Genomic DNA, 16,357 nt, shown 5'->3' with positions numbered 1-16,357 from the left:
CACACAGAAAGATGTAGTGCATAAGGAAAGCTGTAACTGGACTGTAAAATGTGACACCAACAGTTCAGTTTACTTGATTACCTCTCCTAATTCTCTCTCTCTCTCTCTGTCTGCAGTTGGCTTTCCACATGGAGAGGCATCTGGACTCAATGGAAGGTAAACGTAGTTTCTGTCAGAGACAGAATCACATTCTACAGTGTCAATCTACATATTTATCTCAGTGCTATTATTGTAGAATATATAGTATGGACACTCACAGTAACATAATACTGTTCTGTACTGACTCCCGCAGTACATGGACAACAGAACCTCACATTGTATAGAATACACATAGTATAGTGCTACAGTGCATGACAATGCAGGGCATATATGAATACTGCATCACACTTTGAGTATTTATTCACACGGTGCATTAAGGCAGCAAGCATGCATCACACCCAAACATGCATTCTTTTCACCACATTCACCTCACCAATGACATCACATCGACTGCACCCATTTTTGTCTTCACGGTGCCAATGAATAAATACAATGCAACAATGTCTCTCTAGGCCTGGCATACGGGGAGGGAACATGGGCAACTACCCATGGCTGGCAGACTCCTGGCCCACCACTAACCTGGTCCACAACAGCAAAGAGGCTGTCAACTGCTGCACCGCCAAACACGATACGGCTGAAAGATACTACAATGGTAGGCCTCCCCTCCACCCATTGTTAGTAGTAGTTTGTGTCAATAGTTGTATGCATCGTCAGAAACTATTACGATGTATTATGTTAGTTGCTTTTCATGCACTTTAATTAAGTTGAGCAAAGACATTTCAGCCTTTTAAACCTGATAAATACTCATTGTCATTTGCTTTCAAAAATACACCTTTGAAAAAATAAATAAAAGGAAAGTACGTTTATAATACTGTGTAACTTTTTCCTTTTTTTAAAGGTAGGGTAAGTGATATGTTTTGGTTAAAACAAAAAGTATTTTGTTAAAAGGTTAAAATACTATATTCTGATAGTAATCATTGCTATAGAGTGTTTTTTCAGTAACAGATGTCTCCCTGTCTCTCCAGCTCTTTAATAAACAGAAAATACATTTTTAGGTAGGTGTCAAAATCTCAGCCAATCAGGAGAAAGTACCCATTTTTAAGCTTAATTTGTAATTTAGGGTTCCAGTTCCAATTTTGTCAGCTCATTTCTTAGTGTCATCACTTCCAATTTCATTCGTTTAATCTATATCCTGATTGAGTTCTCTGTCCTGGTTGGATAAAATTGGAAATTAAACTGAAACTGAAACGAAAATGCATTGTCTGTTTAATAAAGAGCTGGAGAGACAAGGAGACTCCTAATACTGAACAAACACTCTATAGCAATGAGAATATCAGAATATAAGAATATAGAGCTATTTAACACTTATTTTAACCAAAGCAAATCACTTACCCTACCTTTAAGTTATTTTTGTTCAAATCTTTCACTGGTATATTTTTCCACATAAATGTGTGTTTTTTCTTTTACCAACTTCTCTAAACCCTATTTGTATTCATGAGTGTTTGCCCCCAACACTCCAAAATGACGCAGGCAGCCACCAGAAATGTACTGGAAATATATTTATGCATTGTAAAGTTAAAACATACCATTTCTGAAAACCCTGTTGCTTTCCAAAATATCCTCTTCTCAAGGATGCTGGTAATTCCATGGGTTTGTTTCAAACTGAATACTGGTAATCAGTCCGTAGACAGATGCTGTAATGGCAACGGAGCTATACAAAGGTGTCTCCAAAAAGGATACTGAAATGAATTTTACATAGTATGACTTTAACCGGAAGAATCATCTTGAAAATAATTTTAGATTTTAACCACTTTAGTCATTATTTTATACTTTTTTTGGCTATTTAAAAATAGCAGATATACAAGCTCAAAAGCCAAATACATATAATTTTGGGTGGTCCTTGACATGAAAAAAAATGAAAACCACTGATATTATAGCAACATGAGTGTTTCAGAAAACTGTTAGGACATTTGTAGGTGTGTTCCTGGATTGAATGGGTTAAGATACAGGATTTTTGATGTATACCAATGCAGAGCAATTCAGTCAATAACAAAACGATTCTCAAAATAAATGTAAATCCCCTTATCCAACACAACCTCTTCTTCCCTCGTCCTCCTCCTGCAGAAGCGGGCATCTCCAACTACCTGAGTCAGACGGAGAAGTACAGCGTGGGGGGCTCCACCGAGGGTCCCATCTACAGCACCATTGACGGCACCAACGAGGACCTGCACAGCTTCACCTACTCCCAGCACACCACCCCGTACGCCTCCACCTCCATCACACCCTTCAGTAACCAGAGCCAGGCGGTGAACCACGGCACCGAGCAGCAGCAGGACGAGGGCCACTGGATCACACAGCCGGGGACCTCCGGGGCGCAGTACGCCCAGCCTGACCGCTGCAGTGGTGAGGAGGAGATATTTGGCTTGTTATTTTGTCTTATTTTGAATGGAAAGCTATACTGTATGTGTTCTTATGCATTAAGCCTGATTGGGTCAGTGCCATGTGCTGGCACTGAGATTGCCCATCAGGAGTGTCTCATGCTGTTCTATTATTATTATTATTATTATTATTATTATTACCCTTATTATTATTATTATTATTATTATTATTATTATTATTATTATTATTATTATTATTATTATTATTATTATTATTATTATGTAAAGCAATTTAATTACACTGACACAATTTAGCTAGACAAGGCTTAAGGTCGTGATTGGTTTCCATTTGTCTTGTGTGAGCTGTACATGATAATAATACTAATTCTAATAATAATGGAAGAAGAAAAAATTCAATTTGACCTACACTCAGTTTTTCTGATTACATTTGTTTGTGCAAGACAGTTGAATGCAGATTTGGGATCCATATGATATTTGGGTTAGGTTTCGAATGTTCCTTGGAGATAAGGAGCTTGGAGTTGAACCGTGGCATGGGCGTGTGTTTCTTTTAGGTAAGCCCAAGCAGAAGGTTATGGGAAAGGCAGTCAAGACGCCGTCTCTGAACTGGACCGAGGCTTTACCTCCCCCTCCTCCTCCCTCTGGGGACCTGGAGGAGTGTGCACAGGAAGAGCAACCACCAGAGGAGCTTGAGGAAATGGAGCTAGGGTAACTGACACACACACACACACACACACACACACACACACACACACACACACACACACACACACACACACACACACACACACACACACACACACACACACACACACACTAGAGAATTCATAGCAAGGACAAGCAGACTGTAACGTCAACAGTGTCATGTATTATCATTGTCATCTAGTTTAATGGCTAATTTCTACCTTGTCATGTGAAACGGTCATACGATGGAGTATAAATTAGGTTTAAGAGACCCCTGAAGCCGGTGGGCCAATACAGTTTTAGTGCTTCGGGCTTTGACATCTCGATTTCCTTGGCCTTGGTTAATCGCTTTAGCAGTTTTTCACATGATGCCCAGCGCTATGCTAACAGGATTAGCTATGTTCCCCTCTACCTGGTGCTCTCCTCACCGTAGGAACAAAATGATCATTCACCATCACTCTCACAGTGTTAACCTTGTCTAACTGGATGCTCTGCCCCCTACTGTCTTGCTGGCGGCAGGCCTCTGATTCGAGTTGAGGCAAAGATAACTGCATTACACTGAGTAACCTCATGCTACGAGCTCGTACGGCAAACAAGCTACCTTGCTTTAACCCTGTTCATTAAAACAGACACAAACACACAGAAATCTAAACTCAAGGTTACTGTCCTCTGTTTCTCAATGTTGTCTGGGCACCAGGGGTTCAAACGGACCCTTTTGGGACTGTAAACTCTGAGAGTTAAATAAATACATCCCAGAGATGTTTTTATGGTATCAAATGCAGGTCTGTGGCCTAATGCATATCAAACTGGGGGTCCTTGGGGTAAAAAAAAAGGTTGAGACTCACTGTTATATTCAAAACACGTAATGTTTCTGCTGTGAACCTTTCTTCGTCTCCTCTGCAGGTCAGACGAGGAGGAGTGGTGCCCCCCGCTCCCAGAGAGAACCTATCTGATGGAGGGTTGTGAGTCGAGCTGCGGACCCTCTACACCCCACAGGGCCACCGCCTCCTCTCCCGCTACTTCTTACAGTCACCAGTCCACTGCCACGCTCACCCCGTCCCCACACGAGGAGCACAGAACCCCACATGACACCCCACGCCTTAACCACTTAGATGGGCAGCAGATAGCACGGTATGCTGTTAACCTTGTAGCGGCCGCGTAAAGCATTTCACTCTGGATTTGTTGCCACACACTACAGCTTGGTTTCAGATAAGGTTCTAAGGTTCCATTTTTTTCTAACGTAGGCTACCTCCCCCTTCAAGGGCAGTTCTGGTTATAATGGAAACCTAGTTATAAGGTATACCCTGAAGAAGGCAGTTACCTGCCGAAACGTTGGTTTCTTTTTACTCTGCGTCCTAAGAAAAATATTGGCACTTTGGCTACCAGTGTGTGCGGCCACATTCTTGTCTCTTGAAGACTACTATTTATAATGGAAACATAATCAAACGAAAGAACAAGCACAGAACTTAACGTGTCTTGAAAATGTCATGTTATGGAAGGTTCTGGGGTTACCCTTTGTAGTGTAAGAGAGCCATTAGCTTGTATTGTTACATACTGTAGGGTGAAGACTATATAGAGGCTATGCACCGTTCATGTAACTCAGAAGAGTGTACACATTTATACACTCTAGAATAGATTGTGAGTTTAATTGTGCGTTTAGAAATGTGCTTTAATCGTAACACATCATCCTTTCCCTTCAAGCAATAGAGAGAATTATAAGAAGCTTATTCAGGGGGAAAGAACTTGGCCGTGATTTGCATTGTACCTGACAAGCATTGTGTGTTTTTCACACATTGTTTTCCCCCTACCAGTTTGATACACTTGAACCTGTCTGTTCAGCTGTGTGTTGGAAGGGTAATTTCTGACCTTTTCTCCATGAATTGGACTGATCTTTGTGTTTGAATTGACATGTTGTTATTTCCCGTTTGCAGAAGGCTACCGTGTGGTCCAGTGCCAGTACCACAGGCACCATGCCCTCCCTCCCTCACTCAGTCCAACCCCAACCTCTCTGCCCTGCGCCATCATGGCTCATCTGAGGTTGGCACACTGCAATGCCAGAGCCCTGCTCATCACTGCCACCCCCACCAGGGCACAGCAGTGAATGAAGACGACGTCAGCTCTGCCACAGCCGGTAAAGTAACACATATAGCACAATATATATAGTGTGTGTGTGTGTGTGTGTGTGTGTGTGTGTGTGTGTGTGTGTGTGTGTGTGTGTGTGTGTGTGTGTGTGTGTGTGTGTGTGTGTGTGTGTGTGTGTGTGTGTGTGTGTGTGTGTGTGTGTGTGTGTGTGTGTGTGTGTGTGCGAGAACATATACTGTATCTGCATGGAATAGTAGGCCAGGGAATAATGTGTCTATTGCAATCGTTATGTTCAGACTTCTAACCAACACACTGTGATGTATTATTCTCACACAGCACAAAGCCGTCCCTCCGCGGCAGAGGCATTCACCCCCCCCAGCCAAAAGTCGCGGGTGAAGAAGAAGACTTCAAAGACTGGGGCCTACAGAAGAGACATGCAAGGAGGTGAGTCTCTGCACATGCTGGGAATTAGTGTTGCGGTTTATTATCTGTGAAATGTCGTCTTTCATGCACAACAAAGGTTGCGAGTGGCGCTTAAGGTGAGACCAGGTGGTGAGGCCGTCTGTCCATAACGTTGCTGTCGGCAGGGAACCTTGTATGTCATTACTTTTAAGGATATGGGGGAAAAATGTATTTATTATTTTGTCAAAATCTTAAAAAAATAGCGGGGAAGAGCTGACCTATAAGCTCACAATGCGTCGCAACACGTTGTGTCGCATAGCGCCACATTTAGAGATTTAAAGAGATTTAAAGGTCGATGTAGATCGACCTTTTCCACCACTTTTGTATGACACTCTTGTACGACACAGCAGGCCATTAATTTTAAGAAGTTGAAATAGGGAGATACAAGGTTTCTCCCCGACAGCGACGATATGTACAGTGCTCAGTTTGAATCTGAGCCAGTAGTCACTGCAGACTCATGCAGTTTAGAACAAGGATGATGACATTTGTTCTTAACTTGGTTTTTTAATTCAATATTATTTTCTTTTATAGATTTGCCCCCACCACCAGAGCCTCCCCCAGAGGACAGCAGGTTGCAGGGCCGAGCAGGGTGTGTGGAGTGTGTGGCGGGAGAGAGGACAGGTGGACCCCTGTCCTCTTTGGAGAAGAGGGAACACAGCAGCAGCCACCAAAGGAAGGGCTCAGGACCGAGACAGACAGACAGTGAGATAATGTTATTTTAATTGTAAAAGGATTCTATTTATTTAATGTTTTGGTTTAGGAGCAGTAGAGTCATATTGAATATGGATGTTCTTGTGCGTTAAGTTAAGGATAAAACATTACTACTACTGTGGTAATAATATTTCATATGAAGCCCACAATTCCTGCATCTGTCTTCCATGTGCAGTGGGCCAGCACCCCCTTCTTTCAAATGTTAAACAGTCAAGTCACGTCAAACATTGCAACATGGAAGTCCCTGGATTTCATCGGGGGCTTTGTTGTGTTCTGGCAGAAAATCCATGAATGTGAAAACTACACACTTGCTTGGTTTAAAGCCACTATACCCTGGGTGGCCGTGACATTGGCCTTTGTGTTTACAGAAAAATAGCAATCTCTTGACTTCAGACAATATGAATCCGATTCATGGAATGATGGCCATAGGTTCTATGGGTGTGCCAGGCTGATGGTTGCTCAGGAAAGAAATGTCTGACAATATGGAATGTACCATAAATAATGTTGTTATAGACTATGGTCCATGAACAATGAGCTGATATGCACACCAAAAGCCTAATAGTATCCCAATAATCAATGTATTTAGCAAGCTTCTTCTACCCTCTGCCAGCCGACTACTGCAATAACTGCACCTTCACAAGCTCCCCTTAGCTTTCCCCACCTCCTTCAGTCTAATCCAATGAAATGTTCCAGTGCCCCCCCGATGAAATGTTCCCTAGTCAGTCAGCCGACCCAAATAACATCAACGTTAACCTCATCTTCTTTAACCTTCCATCTGTCCCTTTCTCCAGGCGAGGAGCTAATGGCGTACGCTAGTAAGGCTGCTTATCTGTCCAGGAGTCAACTGTCAGCCAACTGCTCCACTACAGGCAGCTCTTCGTCCAGAGGCTCTACAGGCTCCAGGGGGCCCAGCTCAGCCAGAAAACACAGCGAGGTGAGAAACACTGTGTGTCTGTATATCATCACTGGGTGTCTGTGTGATAGTATATCATCACTGTCAGGCACAAACTGTCAATACCCTACTTCCTTGTACAACAGTGTCGCATAAAGGTAGCGCAAAAAGGACCCAATAACGCATTGTGAGCTTGTACATGTTATTTGCGCGATTTTTGTAACATTTTTAAAGTGAAAGGGCTAAAGTGTGTCTGTGGGTTCTATACATATACATATGAGACATTGTGTGAAAAGTAGCCACTTGGACATACAAGGTTTCCACCTGACAGTGACGACATGATTATGTGAGACGTATCACATTTTACAGAGGGAAAGCGGTCAGCCTGATTAATACTTCGTTGTGGGCCGGTATCGCTCGCCGCATACAGCAGATCTACAAGCTCTGTGTGATATTATGATTTTGTTTGATACATATCACATTTTACAAAGGGAAAGCAGTTTCTTTTGACCTTTGAATGGTTTGAATGAAGATATTTACGAGCATTGGAACACGGTGTATGGGAAGTGACCATTCTTGCCATTAAGGATGGGGGGTTCACGCGATTTATGACTATAATCTTCGTGTCATCTGTTACGCTCCATAAAGTCCATAACTTCATGCGTGCGGGCGCGTACACAGATGACCGAGGTTCCAAATTCCACTGTGAACCGCATGCATGAATGTCGTGCCGTGCGCACAGACACACACAAACACACACGCACTCGCTCACACACATCAGTCATTACTGTCTGCACTCTGCACACATAGTATGAAGCAATGTTAACAGGGAGGCCCACGTGCACTCGCTGCCTCTCTCTGGAGTGTTCTAATGTGGAGGGCAGTGTTCGCTGTGCGAGCACTCCTTTAAGTGCACCCTCCCGCTGGCTTCCTTGTGACAAGTCGCTGACAACATGTTGTGCCAGCTCAACGCAAACCCTCTGTGGGTTATTGCGTGCTAGCAGTGGTGTAATGCAGTAGGTTACACAGGTTTTTTTTAACTTAAGTATCAAAATAAATAAATACATATATATAAATATATAAATCAATATAAAAAATACTCTGTTACAAGTAAAACATCTTGTTTCCAAAATTTTACTTAAAAAAGAACAAAAGTATTAGCAACAAAGTACCAAAGTAAAATTTGCCAAACTTTTTCGAGAATAGCAGATCAGCTATTTTCAAATACTCTCATTATAAAATAGGGCTTAAGTGGTCAATGTATGTTTTGTAATAATAAACTAGTAACGTAAGCTGTCAAATGATTGTAGAGGAGTAAAAAGTACAACATTTGCCTCTGAGATGTAGTGGAGTGAAAGTATAAAGTATTGAAAAAATGTAAAAACGCAAGTAAAGTAAAAGTACCTCAAATCTAAACTTAAGCACATTACTTAAAGTCAATGTACTTGGTTGTCTTCCACCACTGCTCACCAGAGTGGCGACAGCAGAGCCACAAACACAGTGTTTGATTACAGTTCCTCTGTTCTGCTGTAGGTACGCCACGTTAGAACTATTGTATGTATTCAGCTGCTGACAACATTTCCAGTTGGAAGTACAGTAGCTCTGTAGCTGTAGTAAATGTGGAAGGTGAACAGCTTGCTTTTTCCCGCCAAGGTACTATATGTGTAGCCTGTTATCCAGCCTGCTTCGCTACGTTCGGCGGACTTTTTTTTCTCTCTTCGCTTCTCAGTCTGGAATGCCTCCTATCTCCAAGGGAGGCGGGACATGACAAACGTTTCGAGTCGTGCCGTGGCTTCTGATTGGTCTGTGGTGCGGGGCGGGACAAAAAAAAACAGTGTGATCGTTGTGATTCGTCATTCGTTTAAACAACATCCAATCAGCAACGACGTTGCCTAACGTAACATATGTAGTTCCAGTGTAGTTCTGCAAAACGAGTCAATGGGGTGCATTCCAGACTGAGAAGCGAAGAGAGAAAAAAAAGTCAGCCGAACGTAGCGAAGCAGGCTGGATACCAGGCTACTATATGTGTAGCAGACCATAACCAACCATATCAAACCTGCACATGCGAGAGTTGTTATTCTTTATTCCCAGATTAACCTGTTTTAATTTGGGAGTATGAAGTTGCTTGTTCAGGTCTGCACTGGTCAAGTAAGGGTTAGGGTTAGGCAGGGTGGGTTCAACAAGAAGCTATGGTGTGCAGTGTTTTGAAGCACTTTCAAAATGATAAAATAGCGAAAATAGATGATCTGCAAGCTCACAACGCAGCACATCGTGACACGTTGTGAGCTTGTAGATCACCTATTTTCAGTATTTGTCGTACAACCAAGTATATAGGGCGTAAGTGGTTAAAGGATCGCTTACTGGGACGGCACACAACCGGAAACACCCATAAGAGGAATCATCATAACAGGATGTTTGCTCCATAATTCATTGGTTAATATAATGAGAGGCCGGTGAGAGGGTGTCAAACGCTACATGATAGATGGCACAGGCAGTGGACATGCTTGGTTGTTTCATGTGTCCATGCACTGGCTCGTAACTTTAAACCATGTAACTCAAAGCTTATACCATAAAAAAAAAAAGAACTGGTGGGGAGAACATGAAAAGCTGACCCTTCCACGGGTCAGTCCTCTTTAACCTCAGCACAGATACAAACATGGGAATGTGACAAAGGCCCTTGTAAAAGTCACACACACACACACACACACACACACACACACACACACACACACACACACACACACACACACACACACACACACACACACACACACACACACACACACACACACACACACACACACACACACACACACACACACACACACAGACCGACAGACCTATATTGACCCTTAGGGAAACGTACAGTAGGTGTCATAGCAGTGTGCAATAGTGTTGTTTACTAAACAGATTACATTAGCCTCTGGAGGTCAATTCAACATTTTGCTAACTTCTTCTCTTGTCTTTGACAGGAAATGAGATAAGGACACCAACACTTACAAAAGGTAAACGACACCTTTGACTCTCAGTGTTCCTTGAAAAGCTCCACTGTCTCTGTCATGGAAGCACACCTCTGAAGAAGAGGAGAAGCACGGGACGGAACGGTCTGTTTCACTGCTGGGAAAGGAAAACAGACTTTTTATCTTGTTTTGATATTGCTATGATTATTTATGACTTGGGTTCACTCCTCCTTCCTTTTTATTGTAAATACCCATCTCTGTATTGTTTTGTGGACTCTGGATACAGGAGGAAGAGTTGTATATTGTATTTATAAGAATAAAACAAAACAAAAAATACAAATGTAGAAAAAAAAGGTCTGTTATTTTAAAACGCTCATGTCTCCTTGAATGTGCCAACTTGATTTCATTTGTCAAATCGTATACTCTTGGAAAGCATTATTCCTGCTGCACTCTGTTGCGACGAAGCAACAGAAAATACAAAAGCACAAAATGTGTGTTCGCTTGTTGAGAGGGACTGTTGGAAAAGCCAAAACGAGCGGGTTCTCGCTCCCTGATGGATGCCCCTAAACTGAGCGCTTCCTCCACACCTTAGTCTGCTATAAGAATGTTTAAGAATCTTTTTTATGTTTACATTTGTTTTTCTGCGATAAAATGTAGTGTGCAGACGGACAGACAGGCTTTATAAAAGTTTGATTGTAAACCCCCCCCCCCCTCCTATCTCTCCCCGTGACACTTTGAGGAAGTGTTTGCTGCAATTGTGCGATGAAATTTGCATATAAAAAAACATACTGGTGTGGACTAACTCTTTTTGTACTCTTGTTGTTTTGTAAAAGTACAATAAAATAAATTTGTTGAACTACAGTATTCCAGACCTGTGTTCTTTTTTCAGTACCACCTTCCAATGAAACCCATGTTATAATGCATAATACCGTTATAACTTATAATGCATTATAGTCTGCTTATAGCACTGTATAATTACAGTTATACAATCTCAAACACTCATAATGCTTTATAACAATCATAATACATGATAAAGACTTTAAAATTTCATATAAGGTAAAGTAATACAGCCTAATAGTCTACTTAATAATTGCTAGTCACTCACAGCCCTTTTCTTTTGGTCAGGAATATAGTCTTATCATCTTGTAATGTTAAAATCACTGTCATGATACTAAGTACAATAGAGAGGTTAGAGCTCCACCTAGTGGCAGTGGTGTCAAACTTAAATACTTTCATGGTTTCAAAACATTTATCTGGCAAAAAATAACTTAGCTTAATTGTTTTCATGTACACTTCAGAGTCAGTAGGGTAAAATACTACCTAAATGACTATAGTCATACAACTACATTTTCAATAGGAAAATAAGGATTTGCAATATGTAAACGCTCACTGGCTGTAGTTTTTAAGTAGGCTACTACAGATTGCTGCATGATCATGGTGCAGTGCATATGACTCAAAACGTCTTTTACTGGTTTTGGTGAGGACGCTGACCAGTCAAGACAAAATTGTTGATTTGTTTTCTTATGTTATACAACAAAACATTGTTTTGTTTTTATTTGCTGTTGCAATGCATGGCACAAACATTTAATAGCCTGCACTTAAATATCTATGAATTCACGGAATCTATGTATTTATGTCTGTTCTTCAGAAGTCCCAAGAAAGTGAAAACATTTCAGAATGACTGGAGAAGGACTTACCATCCGTGGTAGAATCCAACCAGGTGTGGACTTAATTCCTGCATTGTAGTTTCCAAACTCGGAAAGATTGGAACAGAAGATCAATCCATAGATTGGTGGCAGGGGACAGCATTTAAGTCCTCTCCTCTTGGAGGGGGGTTTCTCTGGAGTCAATCTGGGAGCCCATCGCCAAATGAAAAGGAAAAACAGCGCCCTCTGCTGTTTTTTTACTATCTCGGTTGGAGCAGAATCTGTTCTCGAGAGATTATGGAGGAGGAACCACCATTACAGCCTGGAAGGACTGCGTTTCCCCGCCACGTCCGGCTGGAAGTGTTTGCCATGTGGGCAACTTCAGAGGACTTCACCGCTCACAGTAGCCTACCGCCTGGATACAGCTTGTCTCTACGTGGCTCTCTAAGTGGTTTGTGAGTACTGTGAGTGACAAACATTGGATTACGATATTACTCACCTAAACTAAAGTGAAGGACTGGGATTTCAATTATTGGAATCATCTTATATGAATATGTGCACCACGGGCCCCAACAAATTAGAAATCACTGAGTTGTTGGGTTGACTGGACTAAACAAGGGGGGTTTGTGGCAACGGTTTTTGGGGCTATTGTGTTTTTGGGAGTTGCCTGTAGACATAATCTGTGAAGACAGAGGTGTCATTATTTAAAACATTGCAAGATTCTATTTTGGTACTGTCCCGCCAGTGTGGCTACGTGTTTGAGGTTGTTTCTTTTGTTTTGTTTCTTAACTAAACCGAAATCAATCTGGGAACCCCGAGCCAAATGAGAAGGAAAAACAGCGCCCTCTGCTGTTTGTACTATCTCTGTTCTTGAGAGATTAAGCCGAAATAGATACCCGGGTATTTTTGGTTAAACAATAGGCCTGTTTTCATTAAATCTTCAGTTAACGGTTACTATGTTGCTGTGCTTATTACAAACCACTACCATACATACTCATTTTGGTTGTCTAAATTGTGATAAGGTTTGATTGATGGTCAGTGGTGGACGAAGTAGTACTCAACCCCAGTACTTGAGTAAGTACAGACACTAATGGTCAAATTTACTCCACTACAAGTAAAAGTAGCTCAGTCAAAATGTTACTTGAGTAAAAGTACTAAAGTAATTGCTTTTAAATATACTAAAGGTAGGGTAAGTGACATTTTTTGGTTAAAAACAAAAAATGTTTTGTTAAAAGGTTAAAGCACTATATTCTGATAGTAATCATTGCTATAGTGTTTGTTCAGTAACAGATGTCTCCCCGTCTCTCCAGCTCTTTAATAAACATAAAATACATTTTCCGGTAGGTATCAAAATCGCAGCCAATCAGGAGAAAGTACCCATTTTTAAGCTTCATTTTTATAGTGTTCCAGTTCCAATTTTGCCTGCTCATTTCTTAATGTCATCACTTCCAATTTCACTTGTTTGTATCTATCTATATCCTGATTGAGTTCTCTATCCTGATTGGATAAAATTGGAAATTAAACTGAAACTGAAACGAAAATGCATTTTCTGTTTTATAAAGAGCTGGAGAGACAAGGAGACTCCTTCTACTGAACAAGCACTCTATAGCAATGAGTACTATCAGAATATAGAGCTATTTAACACTTATTTTAACCAAAGAAAATCGCTTACTCTACCTTAAGTATTCAAAAGTACATTCTTTTAAAAATACTTAGTACAAGTATGTGTGTATATATATATATATATATATATATATATATATATATATATATATATATATATATATATATATATATATATATATATATATATATATATATAGACCCGAAACACCCGTCGACCCCAGGCTACAACACTGATGAATCTGATACGTCCCAGGTGCATCCATGTGACGTTTTTCTTTATACCTTATAATCGTTGCTGTCCAGCAGAGACCAGCTAACTCCATTTTTCAGCTTTTGCATTTTTTTCTCATAAAACAGGGCCATTGAACACCCTTTACGTCTGTGTGTTGATAAAAAAAAATAGTGAACCAATGAAAAGTATTAAAAAGCGCTTCTGACTAAACAAGCTAACTCCATAGTCCATATTCACACGGCGGCCTTTTTGGAATTTAACAATATGGCCGCCGTGTGAATATGGTCTATTGGATCCTCAAACTGTCTGCTAAACCAGCTAAGTTCACCAAAGGGGGACGGAGTTAGCTGGTTTAGCTGACTCCAGGCTCCACCCCCTTTTGACCTCCAACCTCATTGTGAGCTTGGAGGTCCATTCAGCTGTTCTTATCAATGATGAACAAAACCTCCTAACCACTTTTTTTTTGTTTTTGTCAGTTCCTTAAAAATGAACATTTTGGAGTTAGCTGGTTGCTGCCGGACAGCAGAGATAGAGACTTCAGAGGCCATGGGGTGTTCTTGGAGGTTTGTCAGGCTGATTCAGCTGCTGATCAGACTCAGTTCGTTCTTCTCCTGCTGCCGCCAATTCCGTGTTTTGTTTTGAGTTGAAACAAGAACTCAAAAAAGTGGTGAATTATGGATAGGTTTGCGTGCCTGGATGGCATATTTCTGCTTTTATGTAGATTAGGGGTCTTCAATGTTTTTTGGGCGAAGGACCCCTTAGCTGATAGAGAGATGAAGCAGGGACCCCATACTGTATATTCTAATTTTTTAGAATGCTTTCCAAACTTGACCATTGGCTCTGCTCTTTTTTCCATCTACGCCAAACCACGGCAGTTGAAAACATTTCCACAAAGATGACACTGCTTGTCGGGTGTCTGTCTTGTTGCTACTGTTTCACTTGCAACAGTAGGCTACTGACGTCAGGTGCACTAGACTAGGTCAGTGGTTCTCAACCTGGGGGGGGTCCCCAGATGACAGTGAAGTGCTTGACAGTGAATGCTTGTTTCTCTCCCTGGCAACACCGAGTTGCCAGGGAGAGAGTTGCCACAACAATAATGAATTAAAATGTAAAGCATTAACCTTTATTCATTTCCATATAATTGTTGCCAAAGCAACTGGGAGCCAATGAAGAGGGGCACTAGGGCCGCAGGTTGCCTATCCCTGCTCTATAGATATGACCTTCCCAAAAACATAGGCCGAGTGGCCAAGCCTCGCTTTTGGATCAGTCCCAGAAACCTTCGGCTTGAACCATCTGTGGGTGCCGATATCAAGGACATAAAGAAGTTATTCTTCCCAATTATGGACCCCACCCCCAGAGTACACAGTGTCTCCCACTGCCACAGCAGTAGAATGATGGGGACTCTATAATAATAATAATTTAGGTTCATGCAAACCTAATGTAAGCCCTATTGTGTTTTTTTAATATCTTAACCCAGTTAAGAGACGAGAGATTTTAATTAACCAAGGCCATTGTGGTAGAAACTGTCACTTTATCTTCAAGAAACACAGGCACATACAATATGTAATATGGCAGGTAAAATAATTCTTCGGCACGTGGTACTCAACTGTCATGCTGAAATTGAAACCTATTACAAATGCAACACTTAATTGCAATGAATTCAGAGCTTTTAAACTATCACACGCATGTGTAAATCATACAAAGTTGTAAATCCTAGGAAAAACTGCATCACCTTTTAATATAAAACTATAACCTACTTATTCCTCAGTTTAAAAAAAGTTAATGAGGCTTACCAGATCTAACGTACAGACCCAGCAAAGAAATAAATTCATATATTCCAAAATATATAGTCCTTAGACTAAAATTCAAGTTATTCAGAGGGTTAAGCTTTCAGTTAGTTCTCAAATCGAATATTGCTACACATTTTTGAAGGTAGGGCAACAGATGGGGACGTCTGATATTTGAATACTAGTACATATCTAAACGACAATATCAGATCATTATATATTATAATTATATAGAAATGACTTAAAAGTTTTGAAAAGGTGACCCTACAGCTAGCAGAATGGAAGTGCAGTGATGACATCCCCAGTGGAGGAAGAAGTACACTGTTTGCCAGTAATTCTAGTAGTTTAATATTGTAAGCTTATAAATAGAAATTGTAAATATATAGTATTCAAAACCAGATATATTTGCAATGCTGTGGAAGCCTCTATACTGTAAAAGGTTAAATTAAGACCGTTTTTAGGTTGCTTGATTCAGTATTTAGATATTTGATATTCATTTTATCAGACACGCCCCCTTCCTATACAAACCCATTATAACTTCAAACTCCATTTCTAACATGTTAGATTCATCAAAAACACCCGTCCTTGGTTCTGGTGACTCACCCTGCCCTCCTAATACGCAAGGGGGCGTGTTTTTTCGATTACTTTTTTAATTTTTCTTTATTTTTTAGAATTAATTATTTTTTATTTTCTCCAAAAAATATTACAAATAAATGAAAAAAGTAATCGAAAAAACACGGCCCACTCAAGTATTAGGAGGGCGGGGTGAGTACTGAATCAAGCAACTTAAAAACGGTCAGGGGGGCTCACAAAAGCCTGATTAGACGATACAATACCCAA

General features: G+C 40.9%; 1 protein-coding gene across 1 annotated transcript in view; it reads left to right on the top strand.

Annotated features, from left to right (window-relative positions):
* The window catches only part of robo3 (roundabout, axon guidance receptor, homolog 3), an 84,161-nt gene extending 73,142 nt beyond the window's left edge, over positions 1-11,019 (top strand). The window contains exons 18-27 of the mRNA XM_084075212.1: positions 117-156; positions 552-691; positions 2,164-2,442; positions 2,990-3,143; positions 4,023-4,250; positions 5,051-5,250; positions 5,538-5,645; positions 6,195-6,365; positions 7,166-7,308; positions 10,239-11,019. Coding sequence (XP_083931338.1) covers positions 117-156; positions 552-691; positions 2,164-2,442; positions 2,990-3,143; positions 4,023-4,250; positions 5,051-5,250; positions 5,538-5,645; positions 6,195-6,365; positions 7,166-7,308; positions 10,239-10,250 — 1,475 coding nt within the window. The 3' untranslated portion in view covers positions 10,251-11,019. The remainder of the gene's footprint in view (positions 1-116; positions 157-551; positions 692-2,163; positions 2,443-2,989; positions 3,144-4,022; positions 4,251-5,050; positions 5,251-5,537; positions 5,646-6,194; positions 6,366-7,165; positions 7,309-10,238) is intronic.
* Positions 11,020-16,357: the final 5,338 nt, after the last annotated feature.

The sequence above is a fragment of the Gymnoscopelus microlampas genome, assembly GCF_963454915.1.
Source record: "Gymnoscopelus microlampas genome assembly, chromosome: 12".
NCBI lineage: Eukaryota > Metazoa > Chordata > Actinopteri > Myctophiformes > Myctophidae > Gymnoscopelus > Gymnoscopelus microlampas.
The sequence above is the reverse complement of the archived record's forward strand: the minus strand, read 5'-3'. Positions and strand labels throughout refer to the sequence as shown.